The sequence below is a fragment of the Equus asinus genome, chromosome 13 (assembly GCF_041296235.1).
Source record: "Equus asinus isolate D_3611 breed Donkey chromosome 13, EquAss-T2T_v2, whole genome shotgun sequence".
Taxonomy (NCBI): Eukaryota; Metazoa; Chordata; class Mammalia; order Perissodactyla; family Equidae; genus Equus; species Equus asinus.
The window spans coordinates 20405348-20426424 of NC_091802.1; the positions used below are offsets into that span (position 1 = coordinate 20405348).

The 21077-nt window shown below is 51.1% G+C and overlaps 1 protein-coding gene across 2 annotated transcripts in view; it reads left to right on the forward strand.

The window, feature by feature from the left end:
* Positions 1 to 10798: 10798 nt before the first annotated feature.
* The window catches only part of NOS2 (nitric oxide synthase 2), a 40471-nt gene continuing 30192 nt past the window's right edge, over positions 10799 to 21077 (forward strand). The window contains exons 1-4 of one of the 2 annotated variants that reach the window (XM_070482726.1): positions 10799 to 10937; positions 12109 to 12282; positions 19950 to 20034; positions 20801 to 20923. In XM_070482726.1, the coding sequence (XP_070338827.1) occupies positions 12173 to 12282; positions 19950 to 20034; positions 20801 to 20923 (318 nt within the window). In that variant the 5' untranslated portion in view covers positions 10799 to 10937; positions 12109 to 12172. Of the gene's footprint in view, positions 10938 to 12108; positions 12283 to 16627; positions 17009 to 19949; positions 20035 to 20800; positions 20924 to 21077 lie in introns of those variants that run through there. The other variant, XM_070482725.1, reaches the window with a different exon arrangement.

Here is a 21077-nt window from a genome sequence, read left to right on the forward strand (position 1 = left end):
TAGGAGACTTCCTCAATAAGGCAAGAATACCTGTTTTAGGGACTGTTAGGGAGTTGGAAAAATACAAGCCTCTCACACAGGTCCGTTGGGAGCATGAGAGTTCACTGGGGGATGCTCTGGACAATAAGGAGGCTGGAGTCTGGATGACATGACTGGGAGGGCTGCAGCCTGGGGAAAGTTTGGGACCCTGAATACAGTTCTGTCCGGGCCTGGGTTTTCCCCACACTGGCTGGCTGGGCAGACCTGCTCTTCCCACAACATCTGCCTTCTACTCCCCACCTCAGGGTGCCTGCTCACTCATGGCTTCTTCTGCCCCCTGCCTCCTTCCCTCTACCTTCTCTCTGGGTCTTTTGGGTGTGTAACCTGTTATCAACCACTGCTCCTCTGTCTGTCTCCAGTTCAAACCCCCAAAGGCAGACGGCCCAGTAGGCCACCTCTGCTGAGGCTCAGGAAACCCCTCAGGAGGGGCTGGGCCAGGGCAGATGTTCTGGTGCTTCTAGAAGGATCCTTTCCAGATAGGAGTTAGGTGCTAATGAGAAAACAGTTACTATGGAACTACAGACAGAACAATGGCCTGGGACAAAGTTGCAATCACTAAAACATCCATATTTCTGGCAACTTAAACAGCAGCCCTGTGAGATGCATGTCACCACTGTCCCCATGTTACATGGAACCAGGGAACCAGCTCACTTGGAGTTACTCAGATGAGCCAAGAATCCCCAGAGTGGGCCTAGCTCTGAAGGCACTCCTGGCCTTTCTAAGTGGTAGTGACAGCCTCTGCCCAGGCCCACCATAACCAGACAGTCAACTCTGAGTGCATCCCAAAGGGCAGGTAGAGCTACGAGGAAGAAGCCATCACGGCCACCACCCCAGTCATTTCAGCAAATTTTGATCCTCTCCTCTTGCTCTCCTGATGTTTAAACTGGCCCAAACAACAAAGTACTTAGGTGACACAGAAACTATCCAACAGAGTTCTCACCTTATATTGGTCTAGAACAGTAAATACAGGTCATTGTTCTTACGATGCTCCACCAAGGTCTTGGGATCTGGAGAGCCCTTCTGTGAGGCTGGCCTGCGGACCTGCAGGTGAGTTCAAACCAGCACCACCCAGATGCCCTCCCCCAGTCTCCCTGCCTGCCTCCAAAGACCTAAGTAGGAGGCTCAGGGATCCGGAAAGCAGGAGTGGTGCTTGAGGACCCAAAGGGCTGGGAGGACAGCCCCTTCTGAGGCCTGTGACAATCCTCCCAGGATTGCCTGGGACTCCCACCCACTCAGTGGCCCGCTGCTGCCCCTGTTGCAGTTTCCTGCCATATATAAACCTCTTGCCGTCTGTCTCCCTTTCCCCTACCCTTTCCACTGCCCGCCTCTTCTCAAGCTCTTTTCCAGTAGTTAATTAGTGAAGTGACATTTATGCACATTTGGATGGACTTCTGAGAAAACAGACTGGAGAAAGGAAACACCCAGTGTGTGCTGAGCCCTGTGCTGGCAATTTATGTGCATTCTGTCATCCTATAGTCACCCCACAGGCTGGAGTTTATTATTCCCACTTCACAGAAGAGGAAACCCAGTCCCAGAGGGGTTACAGAGCTTGCCCCATCCAGAAAGGGGCCCTGTCGAGAGCCTCCCCATGGGCCTAGGGGAGTCCAGGCCACCTGCATGCTTTGAGGCACCCAGGACTGAGGCAGACTGGGTGTCTGGATCCACCGTCAGGGACAGGCTGCAAATTACTGAGTCTCAACTTGGTGCAAGCCCCCAGTGAATGGGGAACAGTCTCTTCCACCAAAATCAGGGCTCAGAGCTCAGGGACTGGCATCCACTGCTACGTGTCCATCCATCCTTTCATTGGCTAGTCACTCATTCATTTGTCAAAAGTCCATTGACCACTGCACACCCATTAGAAAGCTATAATGGAAAAGATAGGCAATAACAAGCATTGGCGAGGATGTGGAGAAATTGGAACCCTCATATACTGCTGGTGGGAAGGTAAAATGGAGACACCACTTTGGAAAACAGTCTGGCAGTTCCTCAAAAAGTGAAACATAAGTTTACCCGATAACCCAGTAATTCCACTCCTATGTATATACCCAAGAGAAATGCAAATACCTGTTTACATAAAAACCTGTACTCAAATGTTCATAGCAGCATAGTTCATAATATCCAAACAGTAGAAACAACCCATATGGCCATTAACTGATGAATGGATAAACAAAATGTGGTATATCCACACAATGGGATATTATTCAGTCACAACAAGGAATGAAGCATTGATCTGTGCTACATCATGGATAAACCTTGAAAACATTATGCTAAGTGAAATAAGCCAGACAGAAAGGATCATATATTGCATGATTTCATTTATAGAAAGTGTCCAGAACTGACAAATCCATAGAGACAAAAGACGGCTTAGTGGTTGCCCAGGGCTGGGGGGAGGAGGAAATGGGGAGTGACTGCTAATGCATGCAGGGTTTCTTTTGAGAATGATGGAAACGTTCTGGAATTAGATAGTGGTGATGATTGCACAATCTTGTGAATATACTAAAAACAACTGAATCGTACACTGTAAAAGGGTGAATTTTATGGTATGTGAATTATATCTTATGTTAACATTTTTTATTGAGCACCTACTCTGTACCAGGCACGGTGTTGGTGCTACAGAGATGTCTGAGACACAGCCTTGGCGATGGGGAGTTTGTGTCTAGTAGAGGAGACAGATGAGTGAGCCCACAATTAAAACAGCAGGATCAGTGTTGAGCTGGAGGGAAACCCCAGGGAGCTCAGGGATAGAGGGTCAAGTGAACCTTCTAGAGATGACGATACCATGAGGTAGAGCAGAGTCTGAAGTGTAGTAGAGTTAGCCAGGGGAAGAAGCGTGGGCAGGGGAATGGCTGGAAGGACATTCCAGGCAGAGAGGATAGTGTGTGCAAAGGTGTGGCTGGCTGGGGACATCCTGGGCCGGGGAGAGCCCTGAGATGGGGCCAGGATGAGGCAGGTGAGGTGCAGGTGTCGGAAGCTCCAGGCTAATCCCTCCTACAGTAACTCAGGCGCCTCTCTCACAAGCTCAGCAGCCCTGGGCAGGAACAAACAAAGGATTCCTTCCACTTGGGGACTGTCAACCTCTGAGAGCACTCCTCCAACTTCTGGTTAACATACACAGCAAATGAACTGCTTGCCCCCCACCCTTCCCCCATCCGGCATAGCAAATACAGAGAAGGGCAAAGAAGTCACAGATGACTGCCCATTTCCACCACTCAGTATTTTTTTCTCACAGTTTTTTTCTATGCCTTTATTTTACACGGTGGGGATCATTTTGCACTATAAGCTAATGTTTTTCTACTGATATCATAAATATTATTCCTCATCATAAAAACTTCTTAGTATACTTCATTTCTTTGACTGTAATAGGATCCACCATAAAGCTGGACCCTAAAGTTGGACCAGCATGCCTTTCTCCAGTGATGATCATTTAGGTTGTTCCTGACTCTTTCGTGCAATGATGCCCTGAACATCTCTGTGCACCAAGTGGCCAGAGTCAGCCGTCGGAGGTGCCAGTTACTGCTGATCCTGCTTTCTGGCAGGCACCCTGGTTGGGAAGGGGACTCTCTCGAGTGCACCAGAGACAAGAAATGCATGAGGTTGGGAGACTCAGAAAGCCCAGATATCAGAGCTGGAAAGGCTCCAGAGAAAACAGAGGCCCAGAGGGCTCACGTGGTCCAACCATAGATGCCCCCCCTGCTTAGGGAAGGATCCGAGAGGCTGTGATTAGCGGGTGGGAAGGCATTTAAAACTTCTTGGATCAGCATCCAACATCCTCAGGGGCTGAACTTGGGGAAAAAGTGACCAAACACTCCTCTTCCTCCTCCATTTGTCTAACCCTAACCCTCCTGAAGCAGGATAGCCTGTGCTCTGCCTGCATCCCTCATTCCAGTGTGCCCTGTGAATTCCAACTGCCTGCATCTACATCTCTGGGCCTGAGGGCTTTTCCAGAACTAAGGAAGGCGACTCTGCCTGCATCAGGCCTTGGGGAGTTAAATCCTGTCTGGGAACAGCCTCAATCAGTGATGCTCTGGAATTGCTGGGCGAACAGTCAGCAGCCTCGCCCCTCACGTGGAACCTCTTTGAGGCCTGGGTTCCGCACTGCTTCCTGAGTCTCCCTGTGGGGTTGAACTCCAGTGGCCCGTTGTGGTACGTGGCTTAACAGCACGCTCTTGATGGCTGCCTTCCTGCCCTCATTCCTGTATTGACGTTATCTGTATGTCCCAAATACACTACAGTTGTCCCTCTCTATCTGCGGGTACCACATCCACAGATTCAACCAACCACGGATTGACAGACCTGTGATGGTTGCATCTGTACTGAACATATTCAGACTTTTTCTTCTTGTTGTTATTCCCTAAACTATACAGTATAAATCTATTTACATAGCATTTACGTTGTGTTACTTATTATAAGCAGTCTAGAGATGATTTAAAGTATACAGGAGGATGAGTGTAGGTTGCATGCAAATACTATGCCATTTCATATAAGGAACCTGAGCATCTTCATATTTTGGTATCTGCAGGGGGTCTTGGAACCAATCCCCCACGGATACGGATGGACAACTGTACTCGCACCTGAATTCTTGACCCTAGCACTCCCACACCTCAGGATTGCACGGATGCCACTCTCTGTATAAACACGCCGCCTAGGATGCAGCATGGAAAGGGCAGAGACGGGAGGATGTTCTGAGAAGCATTGACAAGAAATCACGTCCTTACAGAAAATTCCTGACTGCAACGCCCTGCCTCAGCAAGCTGCTCAAGTCCTCACCCACTGTGCCGGCCCTGCCGGTGAAGTGGCAGGTCAGCACCAGCCAGCATGAGTCACACTCCGGGGACTCAGCAAGCAAAGCTGTTCATTTCCTAGACCATCCTGGATCTGTCCACCCCAGGTGACCACCTGGGCATTTCCAGCAAAAACCCCTCTGCTTCTTGTCATCTGCAAGTCACGCAAGGTAGACACAAACCGGGGAGACCTTAGCAGCTGGAATTTGTGTGACTCACGCCCTCCAGTGGTCAGTCAACAAATGACATGGGGCTCAGGGGCTGGGGACCTGAGACCTAAGGCCTTAGGGTGTCAGAACTGGGTGGATCCTGAGAAAACCTCTTCCCAAGGCCTTCCTGTGACAGGCAAGGGGAGGGAAGCCAGGTCAGGACCTGTGTCTCAGCACAGGTCACACAGAGGCACAAATACAGAGACAGAGCCAAACTCGAATCTCCTCTAGGATGCTCTCCTAGTAGTTGCTTGAGTCCCTTTTCCATAATTTTTGTCACACCTGTGTATCACCTCTATTGTTATTTGCTTATTCTTCCTTAAATAGATTCTTTTTTAACTTAAATAAATGTATTTCTAAATTTTTTATCATTTTCCAAAAGTGCAATATTAGTAAATTGCCACAGACAGTAATCACATTAATAAATACTTCAACTATGAAAATAAAAAAATGTTATTCCAGGTGTCACACCCATTTCCCTCTGGATTGCCTGAGGGGCATTGGCCACACGTTAGGAAACCTGTCATTGGACCAAAAAGAGGCCCAAGCTCACCCAGATACGGACTGTGACTTTAGCATCATCAGTGAGGACATCTATTGAGCGCCTACTGTGTGCAGAGGGCTGAGGTTATATGGTCGGGGGAGACCAGACATATAACAGCCACATCACCATCCACAGAGGAGGGTGATGGCAGGAAGCCTGGGGAAGGAAGAGAAGGGCCTGGATGACTATGAGGAAGGTTGGGGGCCTGCTGGACTGAAGAAGGGGTGAGCCAAGATGAATTGTTGTAAGATTTGAGAATGAGACACTCTTGGCCTCAGTTTCCCCATCTGCTAGGAAGGGAGCTACTAGTATCTATTAAGTTCCTGGCACTTTGAAGACAGGATCTCACTTTATTTTTATCCTCAGAAAGATCCTACAGAGAAGCTCTGACTGGTCTCTTTCTGCAGTTAAAGAAACTGAGACAGGGGATGGGGTTAAGAGATTCAGCCAAGTTCACCGGGCAGAGCTGGGGTTGGAACACGGTCCAGCTGATCACACAGCCCTGTCTGCACAGGGTGGCGAAGATAAGCGCGCTGGTTGCAGGCCTACGTCAAGAAGCTGCAATCAGTCCTTGCAGAGCTTGCCCGGGGCGGCCCGGCTACCTGAGCTGAGGAGCTTCTCTGAAATCCTCGTGGCTGCCCCGAGGTGGGGACACGACCTCCCCTCCAGCCCTGTGGCTCACCATGACAACCACACGTCGCCACCTCACTGCTTTCTTTCCTCCTGCTGGAACACCAGGTGCCTGGAGTTCTGTGTGGGGATTCCCTGGGTCCAGAGAGGTGCGGCACCCCGCCGTGGAGAACAGACATTTAGAAGTGATGGAGGTTGAGGCTTCTTCTCTGGCCTGGGATGCCCTCCTCCCTCCCCTCACCCATCTAGGCCCTTCTGTTCTTCCAGCTGCCCTCTTGCCTGAGGGATTTCAGCCTCCTTGAGCACCCCGAACCCCACCCTGAAGGCCTGGTGCCCTTGGCATCTGAGCGGCTCAGCCAAGCACACCGTACAGCGCTGGAGTCAGCACAGAGCCCCTCGGCGGGGAGAGCTCCCTGCTTCGCAGCAGGGAGGATGCAGGTCTGCATTTCTGGCTGTTCAATGTTGATCCATGCGTCCTTGAGCCAGCGGGCCACCTCTCTGAGCCTCAGTGCCCCACCTGTAAAATGGGGACAATGACACTCTCATTGCAGGGTTGGCACGAGGTTGGGTAAAGTGCCGCGCACATAGTAAGGGCACGAATCCTAAATGCAATCAATATTTGAGCGCCTACTGTGTACCCCGGGAATACAGTGGTAAGTGTGACAGACAGTGTCCTCCTGTCCTCATGGAGCTCAGGGTGCAGTGAAGGGTGGCCCTCCTTCCCTCACTGTTATGAGTATTCTGGAAGTGAGGAGGACAAGGGCTGTGTCTTCGGGATCACGACTTTGCCCACCATCGTGTTGAGTTTTGCCTAACAGGTACCCCAAAAACACATGCATAGGAAGAACCTGCCTTTGGAGGCTGACAGTTTTAGGTTCAAATCTCAGCTCTGCCCCTCACTCCCTGGGAGACTCAGGCAAGTCTGTTTCCCTCTCTGAACTTCAGATTCCTCCTCTGTAAGTTAGAAACAATGGTAACACTCTCAGAGGTGGATTAAACTGTAGACACATATAAACGCCTTGCTTAGCAAATGTTCTCTCTGATCATTGTTTTTGTAGAAAGAGCTTCAAAGCTGCTAACTCCCAAGGGCCTCCCAGAGCTGAACCATCTCCACAATCTGGCATAGGGACAGATGAACTTTATCTGATGGAAAATCAGTGCTAGAATCGTGAGGCTGAGAAATTCCAGCGCTGGTTGCTATCGGCATGGCGCCCGCGATGGGCCAGTAATGAAGCAAGGGGGGCATTTCCCCACAGCAGCTTTGCAACCTCCATCCCCACCCCCGAGGGGCCCACCTGTCCCCTGCCTGCCCTTGAAGGTACTCTGATTTCTCCTCGGCAGCATTCACCTGCCACATCCATCATCAGAAGAGGCCCAGGAATGCAACCCGTTGGGTGAGCAGGGCCAAACATGAGGCAGCCACACAGGCCCAGAAAGCCATAGGACGTGCAGGGAGGGAAATCCATGAGAACCTCCAGGACAGGGGCCAGCCCTGGACCCTGCAGACTAGAGCTCTGGGGCCCTAGACAGCCGGCCCACTGTTTGGCCCCATCCAGAGGCTGCCTACTGTGTGACCATGGAGAATCTCTTAACCTCTCTGTGTGTCACAATCCTTTCTGCTGTTTTTACTCCTCTCTTCACCGTTAGCCAGGTGAGAGAGTCTGGGGACAGTGGTGATGCTTACGTACAACACTGTGAATAGACTAAAAACTGCTGAAGTGTACATTTTAAAACAGTTTAAATGGTGAATTTTATGTTACGTGAGTTTTATCTCAATTAAAAAATGTAAATGAGGGGCCTGCCGGTGGCGCAGCGGTTTAGGTTGTGCGCTCTGCTTTGGCGGTCCAGGGTTCACCAGTTCGCATCCCAGGTGTGGCCCTACACACCGCTTATCAAGCCATGCTGTGGCAGGCATCCCATATATAGACTAGAGGAAGATGGGCACAGATGTTAGCTCAGGGCCAGTCTGCCTCAAAAAAAAAAAAAAAGTGAATGTAATGTTACAGAGAGACAGAGAATTGGGAATTTAAAAGCAGCTGTCTGTGGTGGAGTACTGACCCATCCGAGGAAGGGTAATTTGGAAGGCAGGTCATGTCACCTGCTTGCTCTTTGTCAAAAGGTAAACTATTATTCTCTGGCCCACAGCAGGGACCAAAAATTCTTACTTGGCTGCCTTTCAGCTCACAGCATTCTCTTGTGTCTTATTTACTCACTTTACCTTGGCCACCATTTGTCGTGTGGAAAGTTGGGCCTGGAGACGCAAGGTCGTTTTTCTGAGGTCACCCAGAAGCTCAGAAGTGGAGCTGTCACTAGAACCCAGGACCTGTCAGGCTAACTGCAGCCATGGCCTCAAAGCCTGGTGCTCAGCTTGGACAGTAACTGCTGATCCAGCTCCTGCCACGGGCCAACAACACCGCCGTTGGCAGGTGCTGGGTTACAGCCAGGCCCGAGGTGACATGGCAGCCTTGAAGCTCAGGATGCGAATGGGAGCAGAATGCAAAGGAGCAGGGAAAGGAAACGAAGAGTTACCCTGCACCAGGCACTTCAGAGGCCCTTTGATGGGTACCACTCATCATTCATTCATTCAGCCAATGCTTCCAGAGTGCCCACTCTGTGCCAGTCAGTGGGTGTTCGGGACATTGGGTGGTGAGGACAGCATGATCTGTACCCCCAAGGGCTCATGACTTAGTGGGGACACAGTCAGGAGAGCTGGGTTCCTGCCTGGCTCTGCTACAGATTCACTTGAAGTCTATACGCCTCAGTTTCCACACCTGTCTGCAGGATGAGGAATCAAAGAAGGCAATGGACCCAGGCAGCGGGGCAGCTGTGAGCACCACACGCTTCAGGGGGCCGTGTAAGGGGAGGCCTCTTGCAGAATTAAGCTGACAACAAGATAATGAGGACATGGAGGCAGTGCCCAGAACCTGCATCTGGGAGCGGCCCTGTTCGTTGGGGGCAGGAGCATCTAAGTGAGCGAGCCGGGCACCAGCCTCAAGGGAGGAGCAATACACACACCCTGGGATTTCACTGCCCCTTTATCCAAAGCCAGACTGTCATATGTTTCACAAATCAAATCACTGAATAACTGCATTTTCTGAAGCAAAACCAATCAGCTGTTCTGATGCCAAGAGATATGATTCTAGAGGAACCCTCATAGGGTTGTTAGAGGAGTTAAAGGAGTTAATACATGTATTTGCTGCAAGTATAGCCAGAATACGTGGAAGCAGTTACAGGGAATAGAAGTTAGGGTGAGGCAAACTCCTAATCATCCCTCAAAACCCTGCCCTGCTGTCCTCTCCTCTGTGAACCTTCCCTGAACAACACCAATTCAGCTATGTCAGCCATGCCTTCCCTCCATCACTGCTTGTATCGCTCTGTACTCTAATTATCCATTCTTTTCTCTGAGCTTTGCACTCCCTGAGCCCTGGGACTCTGTATCTTTCCTCAAGCAGTATTGGTTTCCCTGAACTGAACTGGCTCAAGCATGAGAAAACGATGGCTTTGATATGTTGACACTCATTGCAATCCACTCCTACTTTTCATTCATTCATTCATTCACTCCACAAAGGTCTTTGAGCTCCTATCTGTGACTTTTTTATGACTCAGTTTGTCTCTCCTAGATAAATTCAATCCATGATAAGGCTGCATTTATTTTGGGAAAGACAGGAAGGAAAGGAATGGATGGTGACAGTGATGTGCTAGGATGGTGAGACCAGGGGTGGTTTTTTCCCTCTCTTTTTGCTCCTCTCTAACGTAGCTGTTATTTTACTCTAATAATGGAACAATTCATACCATATAGGAATACTGTATTTGCAGCACTATAGCAAACGGAATTATAGGAAATTATAATTTTCCATATAAGAAGTTACAATTTCTATTAGAAGAGAGGAACATTTTCCTGGTAGAAAATAATTCTGCTTGCCATTCTACCCTAGCTTACTGAGAGCTGGAGGGTGAGACATTAGTCACACCAACTGCTGGGAGGTCTCTCTGTGCCAATGGCTTTCCTTCCCTTCCCAAAACCTCAAGCCGAATATTTCAGGGCCCTGTTTGGAACGCTGACGTCATCCAGCATCACCAGCCTTCCGTAACCTGGGCATTTTCCAGTGTGTTCCATACTGTCAATATTGCCCAGCTTCCTGAACTACTGCCACAAACTAGAAAACTGAGAGGCTGGACAGGAATTAACCAGGGAGCACCCCGCTGAGGAAAAAAAAAAAATCCCCCAGATGCTGAAAGGGAGGCCATGTGACAGTTCAACAGAACCTGGCTCCCTGGTGACTCCCTTGTTGGACCCACCACCCTGCTGACAAGTTGCCCTTGGCCCGGGACCAGGAAGAGGTGAGTTTACTGGGGATGCACTGCGTGGAGTGATGTAACAGGCTCAAGTCAGACACAGGTCAGGAGTCCCAGTCATAAGCTAGCTAACCGCACACCCAGCTGGGGACACTCCCTTTGGAAACAAAAAAGTGACCTTTATGCAAAAACAGCTCCCTGGATGGCACGGGGTGGGTATAAATACTTCTTCGCTGCCTGTGTGATCATAACTTTATAGTGGCTTGAAGACTGAGGCTCCCCGGCCCCCGAGAACTCAGCGTTGCTGGTTTGAAACCTCTCAGCCACCTTTGGCGAAGGGACCAGGCAGTTCTAGGCTGTCCCGAAGTTCTCAAGGTGCACGTTTCCCTGCAGTTTGCGCGTCCACACCCTGCAGAGGCAGGGTAGGCCAGCTGCGAGGTGAGTTGTCTTCATTTCGGGGGAAGCTGCTGTTTTGAGTGGGTTTTGTTTCTTCCTGTTTGCGAAGGCTCAGAAAACTGTGGGGATATTCTGCCTCCAGAGATAAACTGGTAGAAATTCTAAGACATGCCAACACAAGGCTTGGGCCATTTGAACTGGCCATCTTATTCAGATTGTTTTTTCGGCAAAATTTGCTGTGGCTGCTGCATTTTGAGGAAAAACGTTTTGGAAAATTCAGACTGGAGAGTAGGGAGTGATCTGCAAAGAACTGTTTTTAATATAGATTATCCTATCCAGTCCTTATAACATGCACCTCTCTCCTCCCAAACAAATTCTGTTAAGATGGATATTACTAAGCCCATTTTAAGGATGAAAAAATGAGTCCCAGTTGAATAACTGGATCCAGGTCATGTAACTAGTAGAGCCAGGATTTGAACCCAGATTTGGGGGGCTCCAGGATTCTTATATGGGCCCCATCACTGCCCTGCCTTCCAGTGCAAATGGTGTCCCCATTGCAGAGGTGTGCTGGGGGCAAGCCCAGGCCAGACCCAGGCCTCCGCTTAGCTCTCCTTTTTCGTCTTTAGAAAAGATGATCTTGAATATTGAGAGTGGAGTGCATTTTTTTCACAAATAATTATTTCCCTGTTCCCCCCTCCCCAAATAATAAAAAAGAAACAGATGGTCAAGTTGATAACAATTGCAAAATCTTAAAAGAAAGGCAGCTATAACTTGAGTGCTTTCTCCAATGACAGGCATAAATGACGGTTGCTAATAAGAGCTGCTGGAAGCGATGTTGCAGGGCCAGGCCAAGGCGCCCATGTGTCAGTGACCAGAGGCTCCTGCCCCATCACCTGGGGTCAGCAGTGAAGCTGGCCGGGTCAGGTGGGCCAGCAGGTTCCACTAAGGAGGCTCACAGCGGATGCTTTGTCCTTGTGGGTCCAGTGTTCGCCCTTTAGATTGTTATGACTTTGCAGAATTAAAGTCTATGTCCGTAGGATCCCCAAATCCAGCCCCAAAATAGGGACAGAGGTTGCAAAGCATCGATGAGGTGGCTGATCAAGACCTATGTTCACTTTTGCACTGCTTCCTCGGTAAACCAACCGTACCGAGAAGGCCCAGTTCTGTAAACTCTTCCTCAACCTTCCGTCGCTATCTCCTTCTCTTTCCTCAGCCCCACAGCGAAGAATCTCCGAGTTCAAATCCAGACAAGTGACCTGCTTTGCATAGCCACAGAGATGGCCTGTCCCTGGAAGTTTCTGTTTAAGGCCAAATTCAACCAGTATGACTTGACTGAAGAAATGGACCTCAACAACAACGTGTGGAAGAGCACCCAGGCGCCCTCCAGGTAAGCTGCTCCCCGCTGCCACCTGCTCTTGTGTCCTCTCGGCTGCCATCCTCCACTCTCTGCCGACAACTCAGAAGTCCTCTCTTTGCCCCTGGCTTGTCACTGGAAGTCTGATCTTGCCGTTTGCTTCTTGGACGTCCCTCTTGGAATCTGATGTAGCCATTATTTATTGGGCACCTCGCTGCACCTGACACTATGTGAGGAAGGAAGGGACATGGCCCAGTCCTGGCCCTCAATGAGCTTGGAATCTCTGGGAGAAGAATATGGGAGGCGAATATGGAATACCTAACTTGGGAATGGGAGGCAGTGGAGGCCAGTGGTTAGAACCAGGAGGCATCCCGGCTGATGCCTGTTCTGATTCACCAGTGCAAATGCCTTGCTAGTTATTAGACATTTTGAATACCAACCTACTGAAGAGTACCAGGATGTTAGATAGACTTTATCCAAGCCCGGTGCTGTCTCTCACCGGCTGTGTGACCTAGGGCAAGTTAACCTCTCTGAGCCCCAGGTGTTCTCATCTGCAGGATGGGGACACCAATGGGAACCTCCTCGTGGCATGTTGTGGATGAAATGAGAGTGTGCCTGTAATGCACTTTGCAGTGTGCCCGCACAGAGCAGGCGCCCAATCTGCGTTCCGGTTTATTACAGTTGATGTAGCGCGCACTCTGTGCCGGGGCTATACAGGGCGCTTCACGCGCATTGCCTCTCAACGGATCTCCACGGCGGCTCTGTGAAGTGTGAGCTGTTGTCTCATCCTGCAGATGAGGAAATAGAAGCTCTAAGAGGAGGGTGACTTCCTCCGTCACATGACTGGTAATTACAGAGGTGGAATTTGAACCCCTCGTTTGTAGGAGGAGCAAGCGGGAGGCAGAACTGGGAGAACTAGTCAGCCGACCAACCAGTCTGCGGACAGGCTTCCAGAACATGCTAGAAGGGTTCACAGCCTCGGACTGGAGGTTGAGGCTTGCCCAAGTGGAAAGACAACTCCATCTGCAAGAACATGAAACCATGAATGGAAGTAGAGGCCCGGTCCACACAAGGCCGCCCCACAGCCCCAGTGAAGCCTGTCCTGGGGACCGCAGTGGGCAGGGTGCTCCCTGGAGGTGGGCAGCATGACAGACAGAGGTGGCAGGAAAGCAGCAGAAAACGAGAATGGGCTTGGGGATAAGCAGCTGGCTTTGCCGTTTAATAGCCCTGTGGCCTTTGGCAAGTCCCCCAGCCTCTGAGCCTCAGTTTCCCTGTCTGTCAGAAGGGAGTAGTAATGCCTATCTCCTGGGGTGGTGGCAAGACTGAAATGAATTTTCACATGTAAACAGCTTAGCACCATGCCTGGCAGAGACTAGCTGCTCAATAAATGGCACTGTGGCAGGTGTCATCATTGCTATTGCTGTTGGCAGCTAGGATGGGGTTGGGCACCTTAAACAGTCCCCTCTAAGGGCGTCACAGAAGGGAGTGGGCCCGGTGTGGCCTTGGAGGAGGGGTAGAATGTGGAGAGGTGAGGAGAGGTGGTGCAGACACTTCGGGAAGGGGGTGAGGGGCAAAAGCTCAGAGGCAGAAGCCAGCATGACTGTGCTTGGGCCTGGCATGCGGTAGGGGCCGTGGGTAGGGGGCGGGGATAGGAGACGCAAGGCCAGAGCACGCATGGCTTGAACACAGAGTAGGGGACGTGGACTTGCCCTGCTTGGTATCAGGGAGCCATCGTAGATGCCTCAGTGAGACAGATCAGGTGTGGTGTGAGCGTTGAACTGGAGGAGAGAATGTTTAAAGCCTGATGGTGTGGGCTGTAGTGGCCCAGAGACCGAGAGAGGAGAACACAGGGTTGGACGGCCTCTGACTTCCTCCTGGTACTTCTGATTTGAAAGCTGCAGGCTGCCGGTGGCCTCACCGCTCCTCCCAGGATCTTGAGAGGGCTTGAACCCCAGGAATCTGCTTTGGCTCTTCTCGGTCACCAAGTCATACATCCCTTCCCTGGCTTCACCTCACCATTGCAGCCCCTGCTGGCTGGCCTCCCCAGGTGCAGTGCCCCACACTGGCTCTGACTTCTCTCATTCCAACTTGACTTCTAGCAAGTCATGCTGTTGCTCTAGAGTCTGCAGTAGCTCCCCATCACCTGTCACCACACTGAGGCTTGATTGCAGGGTTGTTTCTGCATGATCACCCTTCGCAGACAGAGGGCCCATCCACCTGCCCGGCCCAGCCTTCCTCGGTTTCCCAGTGCCTGTACACAGCACATTCCTCTCTTGACTCATCCAGACCCAATCCCTCCCCTACCTTTTGGGGATCATCCTGAACCCCACCTTCCCCCAGCCCCTACAGTGTGGCCTGCAGCCTTTCTCCCTGAATCCCACACCCTCTAATAGCACCAATGGCTATTCCTGACTTGTGTTTTCCAACCATTCAGGAGACCTGAGCTCAGACCCCAGGCAGGGCCCTGAGCTGTAGGTTGGCCTGAGGCAAACCAGCTGACTTGACCCATCTTTTTAAGCTTGAGCGGACTGGCGGAAGTGCTCAGTCAGATTTTAGAGTCATGGAGAGAAAATACCATGCATTAATCCATTTAACCCTCCCAACAGTCCGTGAAGAAGGGACTTTTGTTATCCTCCTGCTGTAGCGATGAGGATACCGTAGGCTAGAGAGTTGAAGTAATTTTTAAGACCTCACAGTTAGCAAATGACAGAGCCGGAGTGAAACCCGGCGGTCTAGCTCACAACCGCTACACTGGGCTGCCACACTTTTGGTCCTGGGCAGGTTCCAGCCCATGAACAGTTATTGGCTGAGGGCTCCTCACCTGGCACTGTGCTGGGTGTCACTGTCAATGAAGTCCTTCCGTTTATCAATTAGGTAAACAATAAATGGAGCCATTTATTAATTGCATACACAGCAGCTAAAAATAAGAGAGAATGTTTATAAAGTCCTTATTACCGTGTCAGTTATGAGGCAGAAACTATTGTCATCCCTATTTCACAAGGTTGAGTGATTTACTCAGTCAAGGTCAATATCCGGAAAGAGGTGGAGCTGAGGTTTGAACCAAAGCCAGACTCACACCTCCCAGCCCTGGATGGGCTCTCCCTGCAGGCCTACTCTGTGTCTGGGAGGGGATGCGGGAAATGATGCCTTCCCATCTGGTTTGGGCCAGAGTCCATGGACAATGTGACGCTAAAGAGCTCCAGACATCGGAGTGAGGGGGGAGACAGAGGTAGACAGGAGGTGACAGGAGACTGCGGCTGCACTAGGATCTCTTCTGGGGCTCCTGTGGGGTGCCTGGCCTGGCTGTAGTGTGGGGAGGAGTGAGGTGGGAGAAAGCTTTCAGGAGGAGGTAGGCCCAGCTGGACTGCACCCTCCAGCTGGGGGGGCTGTGTGTGGGGAAGACGCTAGTGGAAGAGGAAGCAGCAGTACAAAGGGGATTTTATCCTGAAAGCAACAGGGGCCAATTAATATATTTTGATTTTAAAAAGTAATTTTCAAATCCAATCAGGTGTAATAAGACCAAAAACCGATTATAGGTGACTCATGATGCTATATGTCATGAAAACAAATGATTAGGAAGTGAACATGGTGTCTGTGTGTGTGTGTGTGTTTTAGAGATAAAGGCAAATGTTGGGAACATCTGGGTGAAGATAGATGGAATTCGGAACAAAGCTGAGAGGGGTTGCAGTTGGCTCAGAATAAATATGTACCCTCCTTCATTCCACTGGAATTTGGGTTTGGGATGAAACGTGCTGGAGTATGTCCAGGAGGGCTCCCTGTGCTCTGAGGCCCAGGGCTGCTGCCCTGCCCGTCTGGACCCTAGGAGTTGTCCTGTTCCCAGTGTCCAGAGCAACAAATAGATGGAGCACAGTCAGCAGGTCCCGTGCCTTCCAGGTAGCAAGGACCAGGAGGCTGGAAGGGACCTGAGGGGGCTTCTGGTCCAACCGCCCCCCCCCACATCTCCCACTAAAAGTCACCTGCAGCCCTGAGCTTTCTTTGGCTTTCTTTCTGGAATCACACTGAACACGCAAAACAGAAATAGCATTCCCTGGGGCAGCCTGCGAGGTGAGAGAGTTTGGGCTGTGGCCCTGGGGCTACTGTGTGGCCTTGGGCAAGATCTTTAACCTCTCTGGGTTCCCCAGTTTTCTGCTCCATAAAGTGGGGATAACAATATAGACTTGCCTTCTTGACCGGATTTAGTAAAGGGTGGATGAAATAGACAGGAAAGTTTGTTTGTACACTATAAAGCACTGTACAATGGGAGTTATTATTATGATCGTTATTGTTATTTCATGGGGAAAAACAAACCCCAGGCCGGGTGTACTTGTGCCGGGGTCTTAGCCCAGAGAAAGTCACGCGGCAACCAAAAGGCAGACTTCCCTGGAACTCGCGCTGTGGGCCGCTGGGTGTGGGGGGCCGGGGACGACATCGAGGAAAGAGCAGGCGCGGGGCCAGGCGCGCCCGGCCGGGCCAGGTGGCCGCCCGGGGGGCCGACACTCTGGCCCCGGGCCGGGTGTGGGATGAAGCCGAATCCAGTCCGCCTCTCTGGCTCGCTCCGCCCCGGGGTGGGGGCTGCGGGGTCCGGCGGCGATAAAGCGGCCGGCGCGGCGCGCGGAGCGAGGCGCCCTTGGAGCAGCGCCTGCGCCGGGGCCATGCGCGAGGGCCTGGGCGCGGCGTGTGAGGCCGCCTGGCCCCGACTCTGCCGGCTCCTCCGTAGAATCCTCCGGCCACAGAGCACCTGCGGTCGCCGCCGAGCCAGGTACTCCCGCCGGGTCCGGGCTGGGAGGGAGGCGCGCGGCTCCGCGCTGGGACCGCGCTCGAACCGCGCGCGGCGCTGTTTCTGAGCCTAGGCTTTCCCTGACAACCTGAGGGTTGGAATATTCGCTCTGTAGGATTCCGATGAAGACTTAAGTATTGTCCTCGTTCAGAACGCATAGGAGGTTGCACTTCAGTAGCCACCAAGACCCAGAGAAGCCCCACATGCACCCACGAGAGGCGTCTATGCAGGCTGGTGTAGGACTTGTGGATGTTTGAGCACTTGGGAGCTTTCTAGATTTTTCAGCACCGGGGCTGCTACACCCTTTAGGACAGATATGCTTAAGAGAGCAAAGAGGTTCTTGTTTGACAAATAAGACCCATTTCCCAGAGTGCCTCCTCGCCCCCCACCCTTGGTGTATGGAGAGGTATCGCACAGGAGCGGGACCCATAGGGGCATCAGGCCCCCAGGTCGGCCCCCAAGCCAGCCACAGACCGCAGCTCTGACCTCAGCGTCTTGTGTCGCTCAGGGGCTTGTGGATAGTTGTGGGGCTAAGCAAGCACCACACTCCAGCACCCTTTTTGATGGCACGTCCTTAAGGGTCCTCCATTTCCAGGAAGGACCAAGCGGGACCGCGCACGGCCATAGGTTTAGCCAAACCGCATGAGCATCTGGATAGATGAAGCAATAATTTGTCACTAAGTATCCAGATCCTTAATACACTCACCTGGCTTCTGGTCACCTTATCTCCCAGCAGCTAACCCAAAGAAATCCGCTAGGTGGGGGAGAAAGGGGACTGGGCATAGCTTTGTTTATTCATTTTTCAAATTAAAAAAATGTTCCCAATTATGAAAGGAATTCACGGTTACTGTGAAAAGTTGGAAAATGCGGGCAAATGTAAAGAAAAATTCAAATTGCCCCTGATCTTATCACGTGAGGCTAGTCGCTGTTAACATTCACTGGCATTTCCCTCAAGGGATTTTCTGTGCTTTCATACACATACACGCATGCACACACACGCACGCACACACACACACACAGCCAGCTGCAGACCATGTACACCGTTTGAGGCGTTATTTATAATGGTGGAGAAACTGGACACAATCTAAATATCCAGCCATAGGTAATGGGCTCAGGCTCACTATGGTCCATCTATATAGTGGATTTTCAGGTAGCTTTTTAATATTTGGGGGCAATAGTTATGTTAAGTGTACAAAGACACTGTTTCTCAATCTAAATGTCACTGTGGACCATGAGCTTCTCAAATTCTCCAGTTCTCTGGCCAGAAGTGAGAGGAAGGAAAAACAAACACAGTGGGTTTGGGGTGAGGGGTGACGATACTGAGGACCCCAGCCTCAAAACACCATCCTTTTTCAGCAGCCCCATGATGACCATTCAGCCGTGGCTTATCTGTTCTGAATGTTCAGATTACCCTATATTGGCTTTTTTTCTGGTGGGGCACACCAGTCAGAGGGGTAATGAAAGGTGGTCACATTTTCTCCAACTTGGAAGAACCTACCAACAGATTTTTAAAATGATTGAGAGTGCAGCAAGAATGGTACAGCAAGAACAATTTTTACACTAGCTACATAAATTTGGAAAATTTAGTATTTAAAAAGATGACATTTGTAAGTGAGGGCACTTCACAGGGCTGCTGAATCACTTGATTCAGAGAGAAGTTGCTTTCCAATACGTGCTTATGTTCTCTTAAAGGGACACTATGTCTTTATAGTTATAAGTCATTTAATGCTATGATATGATGTATATAGTTAATTGTAGAGTCATTACTTTTTCCAATAATAAAAGCAATATATGTTCATTTGTCATATTCCAACACCACAGATAGGCATACAGCAGAAAATGAGAGACCCTTGTAATATTCTCTGACTCCCTTTCCCATTGGTGTGCACATGTGTGCAGGCACACCCCAGAAATACTACAAAGAACATGGGGTGCAACAGCTTCCATACTAAAATGGCCCATAGTGCGATTAGCCCGCAGAGGAGGCGTGTTGTGGGGTGTCACTCTTGGAGGGGTGCTCACGGGGATGTGGCTGGGAGGAGTCCCACAGCTTCTCTTCTCTGTAGCACTTGTCAGGAGAGCGAACCTGAAATCCCAAACCAGAACCAAAGGGTTCTGAGTGGCTTCAGACTGTTAGGGCTTTTCCCTCTTCAAAGGACAGGCTAAATTCTTTAAATCTGTTGTTTGAAGGTAAATATAATGAATATGTCTTGTTAAAGAGTTTTGTCTTCCAGAAATAGTTCCTGAGATATTTATGGATGACATGACATCTCAGTCTTTTTTTGAAATGATGGCGGGGCTGGGAGAGTAGAATTGAAACAAGATTGGCCGTGGGTTGACAATTGTTTAACTGGGTTGAATCTGGGTGAAGGGCCCGTGGGGGTTTATTTCACTGTTCTCCCTACCTGTATGTGCTTAACATTTTCCATAATAAAAACTTAGAACAAGTAAAGAAACCAAGATAAATCAAGCGCTTTAAATAAAAAAGCTTAATTCCCCCCAAATGAGTGGGTAGCGGGCAGTGCTGCTGGCCTGGGAGGGCAGGGTTGAAGGAGCCCACGCAGCCCTGTGCCACATTTGTACCTAGCTTTTGAGGGGGCATCTTCCCAGGGCTTCTGTGGCTTACCCTTTGGGCTGCTGGCTTGCCTCAGCTCCCCTTGTGTCTTTTGGCTTTGGACGGGGGAAGCAAGAGAAGAAGAGAAGCAGGGAGGGCGGTGATGGTGCAGAGATTGGATCTGACCGACTGGCCTCCTCCCCCCTGACCCCCAAACGCACATCCTCCTTGACTGGAAGCCATGAAATTCACTCCCACCCTCTGGACCTGAGTTCCCACATCCATCCAATGGGGGATTGGCAGACGGGGCTCCAAGATCCCTCGCTGCCGTCAGATACTCCATCTCATGATAACTGTTTCCTTTCACAGTTCAGTGACACAGGATGACCCCAAGGGTCACAGCCTCGGCAAGCACAGGAATGAGTCCCTGCAGCCCGTCACCGGAATGGCAAAGGTCAGTGAGTCACACGGGTATGGGAAGCCCCTTCCTCCCTCTCCCAGGCAGATGCAGGCTGAGCATCCTGGTGGAAGCTGGGGTCTGGGCAGTGAGTAGAGACCTGGCGGGCTCAAGGGCAGTGAGGAAGGGCTTTGAGAGAGCGGGATGACCCATGATGATTAGGAGTGGTGGCCCCAAGGTGCACTGGCCCCTGGGTGACTTGCCTATGTGGGCTGGCAGGCATGGGTGAGAGGAGACCATCCGTGGAGCCAGAGGTAGGACGCTCCAAAATAATGCCCAACTCAGCCACTGAGCCTTCAGTCCTGGCCCCCAGCCTCTAGCCCACTGGTCCCATCTTCCCTGAGTGCTTTGCACCTCACTGTTCCAGAGAGACGGGCAGAGAAGCGGGTGGGAGAGAAGAAGCTTTTCACATCTGGAGTGTCTCCGTGGAAGGCAGTGGTATACTCTTCCTGGTCCTGATTTCAGTTCACAGCAGTGTTGGCTGTGACAGCAGTCTCCCTTGCATCTAACCTTAGTCCCCCCTGTTGCAGTTCCTCTGAGGGAGCATTTGGCAGGGTGTTGGGTGAGGAGAGAAGCCTGGCCGGTGGCCCAGGCACCTGGAGCTCTTAGCAGGCACTGGCCCAGGTGGCCAGGTTGCCAGGAAGGGAGGAGGGACATGAATGGACACTCCAACCGCCCACAGCTCCGCACCCCACCCAAAGCCAAAGCAGGGCCCAGGGGCCTGGGGTTGGAGGCATTTGGACCGTGGTTTTTCCCTCTCTAGAAGTCTCCAGAATCCCTGGTCAAGCTGGATGTGCCCCCCTCGGCCTGCCCACGGCATGTGAGGATCAAAAACTGGGGTAACGGGATGACTTTCGAGGACATGCTTCACCGCGAGGCCAATGGGGTGAGCAGTCTTGGGCTTGAGGGAGAGCCACCTGGGTCCCAAGCTGGTGAAAGCATCAGGGCCCTTGGTCAATCGAACGGATGTCCCCCTGGGCAAACCACACAGTCATCTGCTTGGGCAAAGGGTGCTGGGAACAGAGATGGAGGTTCCTCAC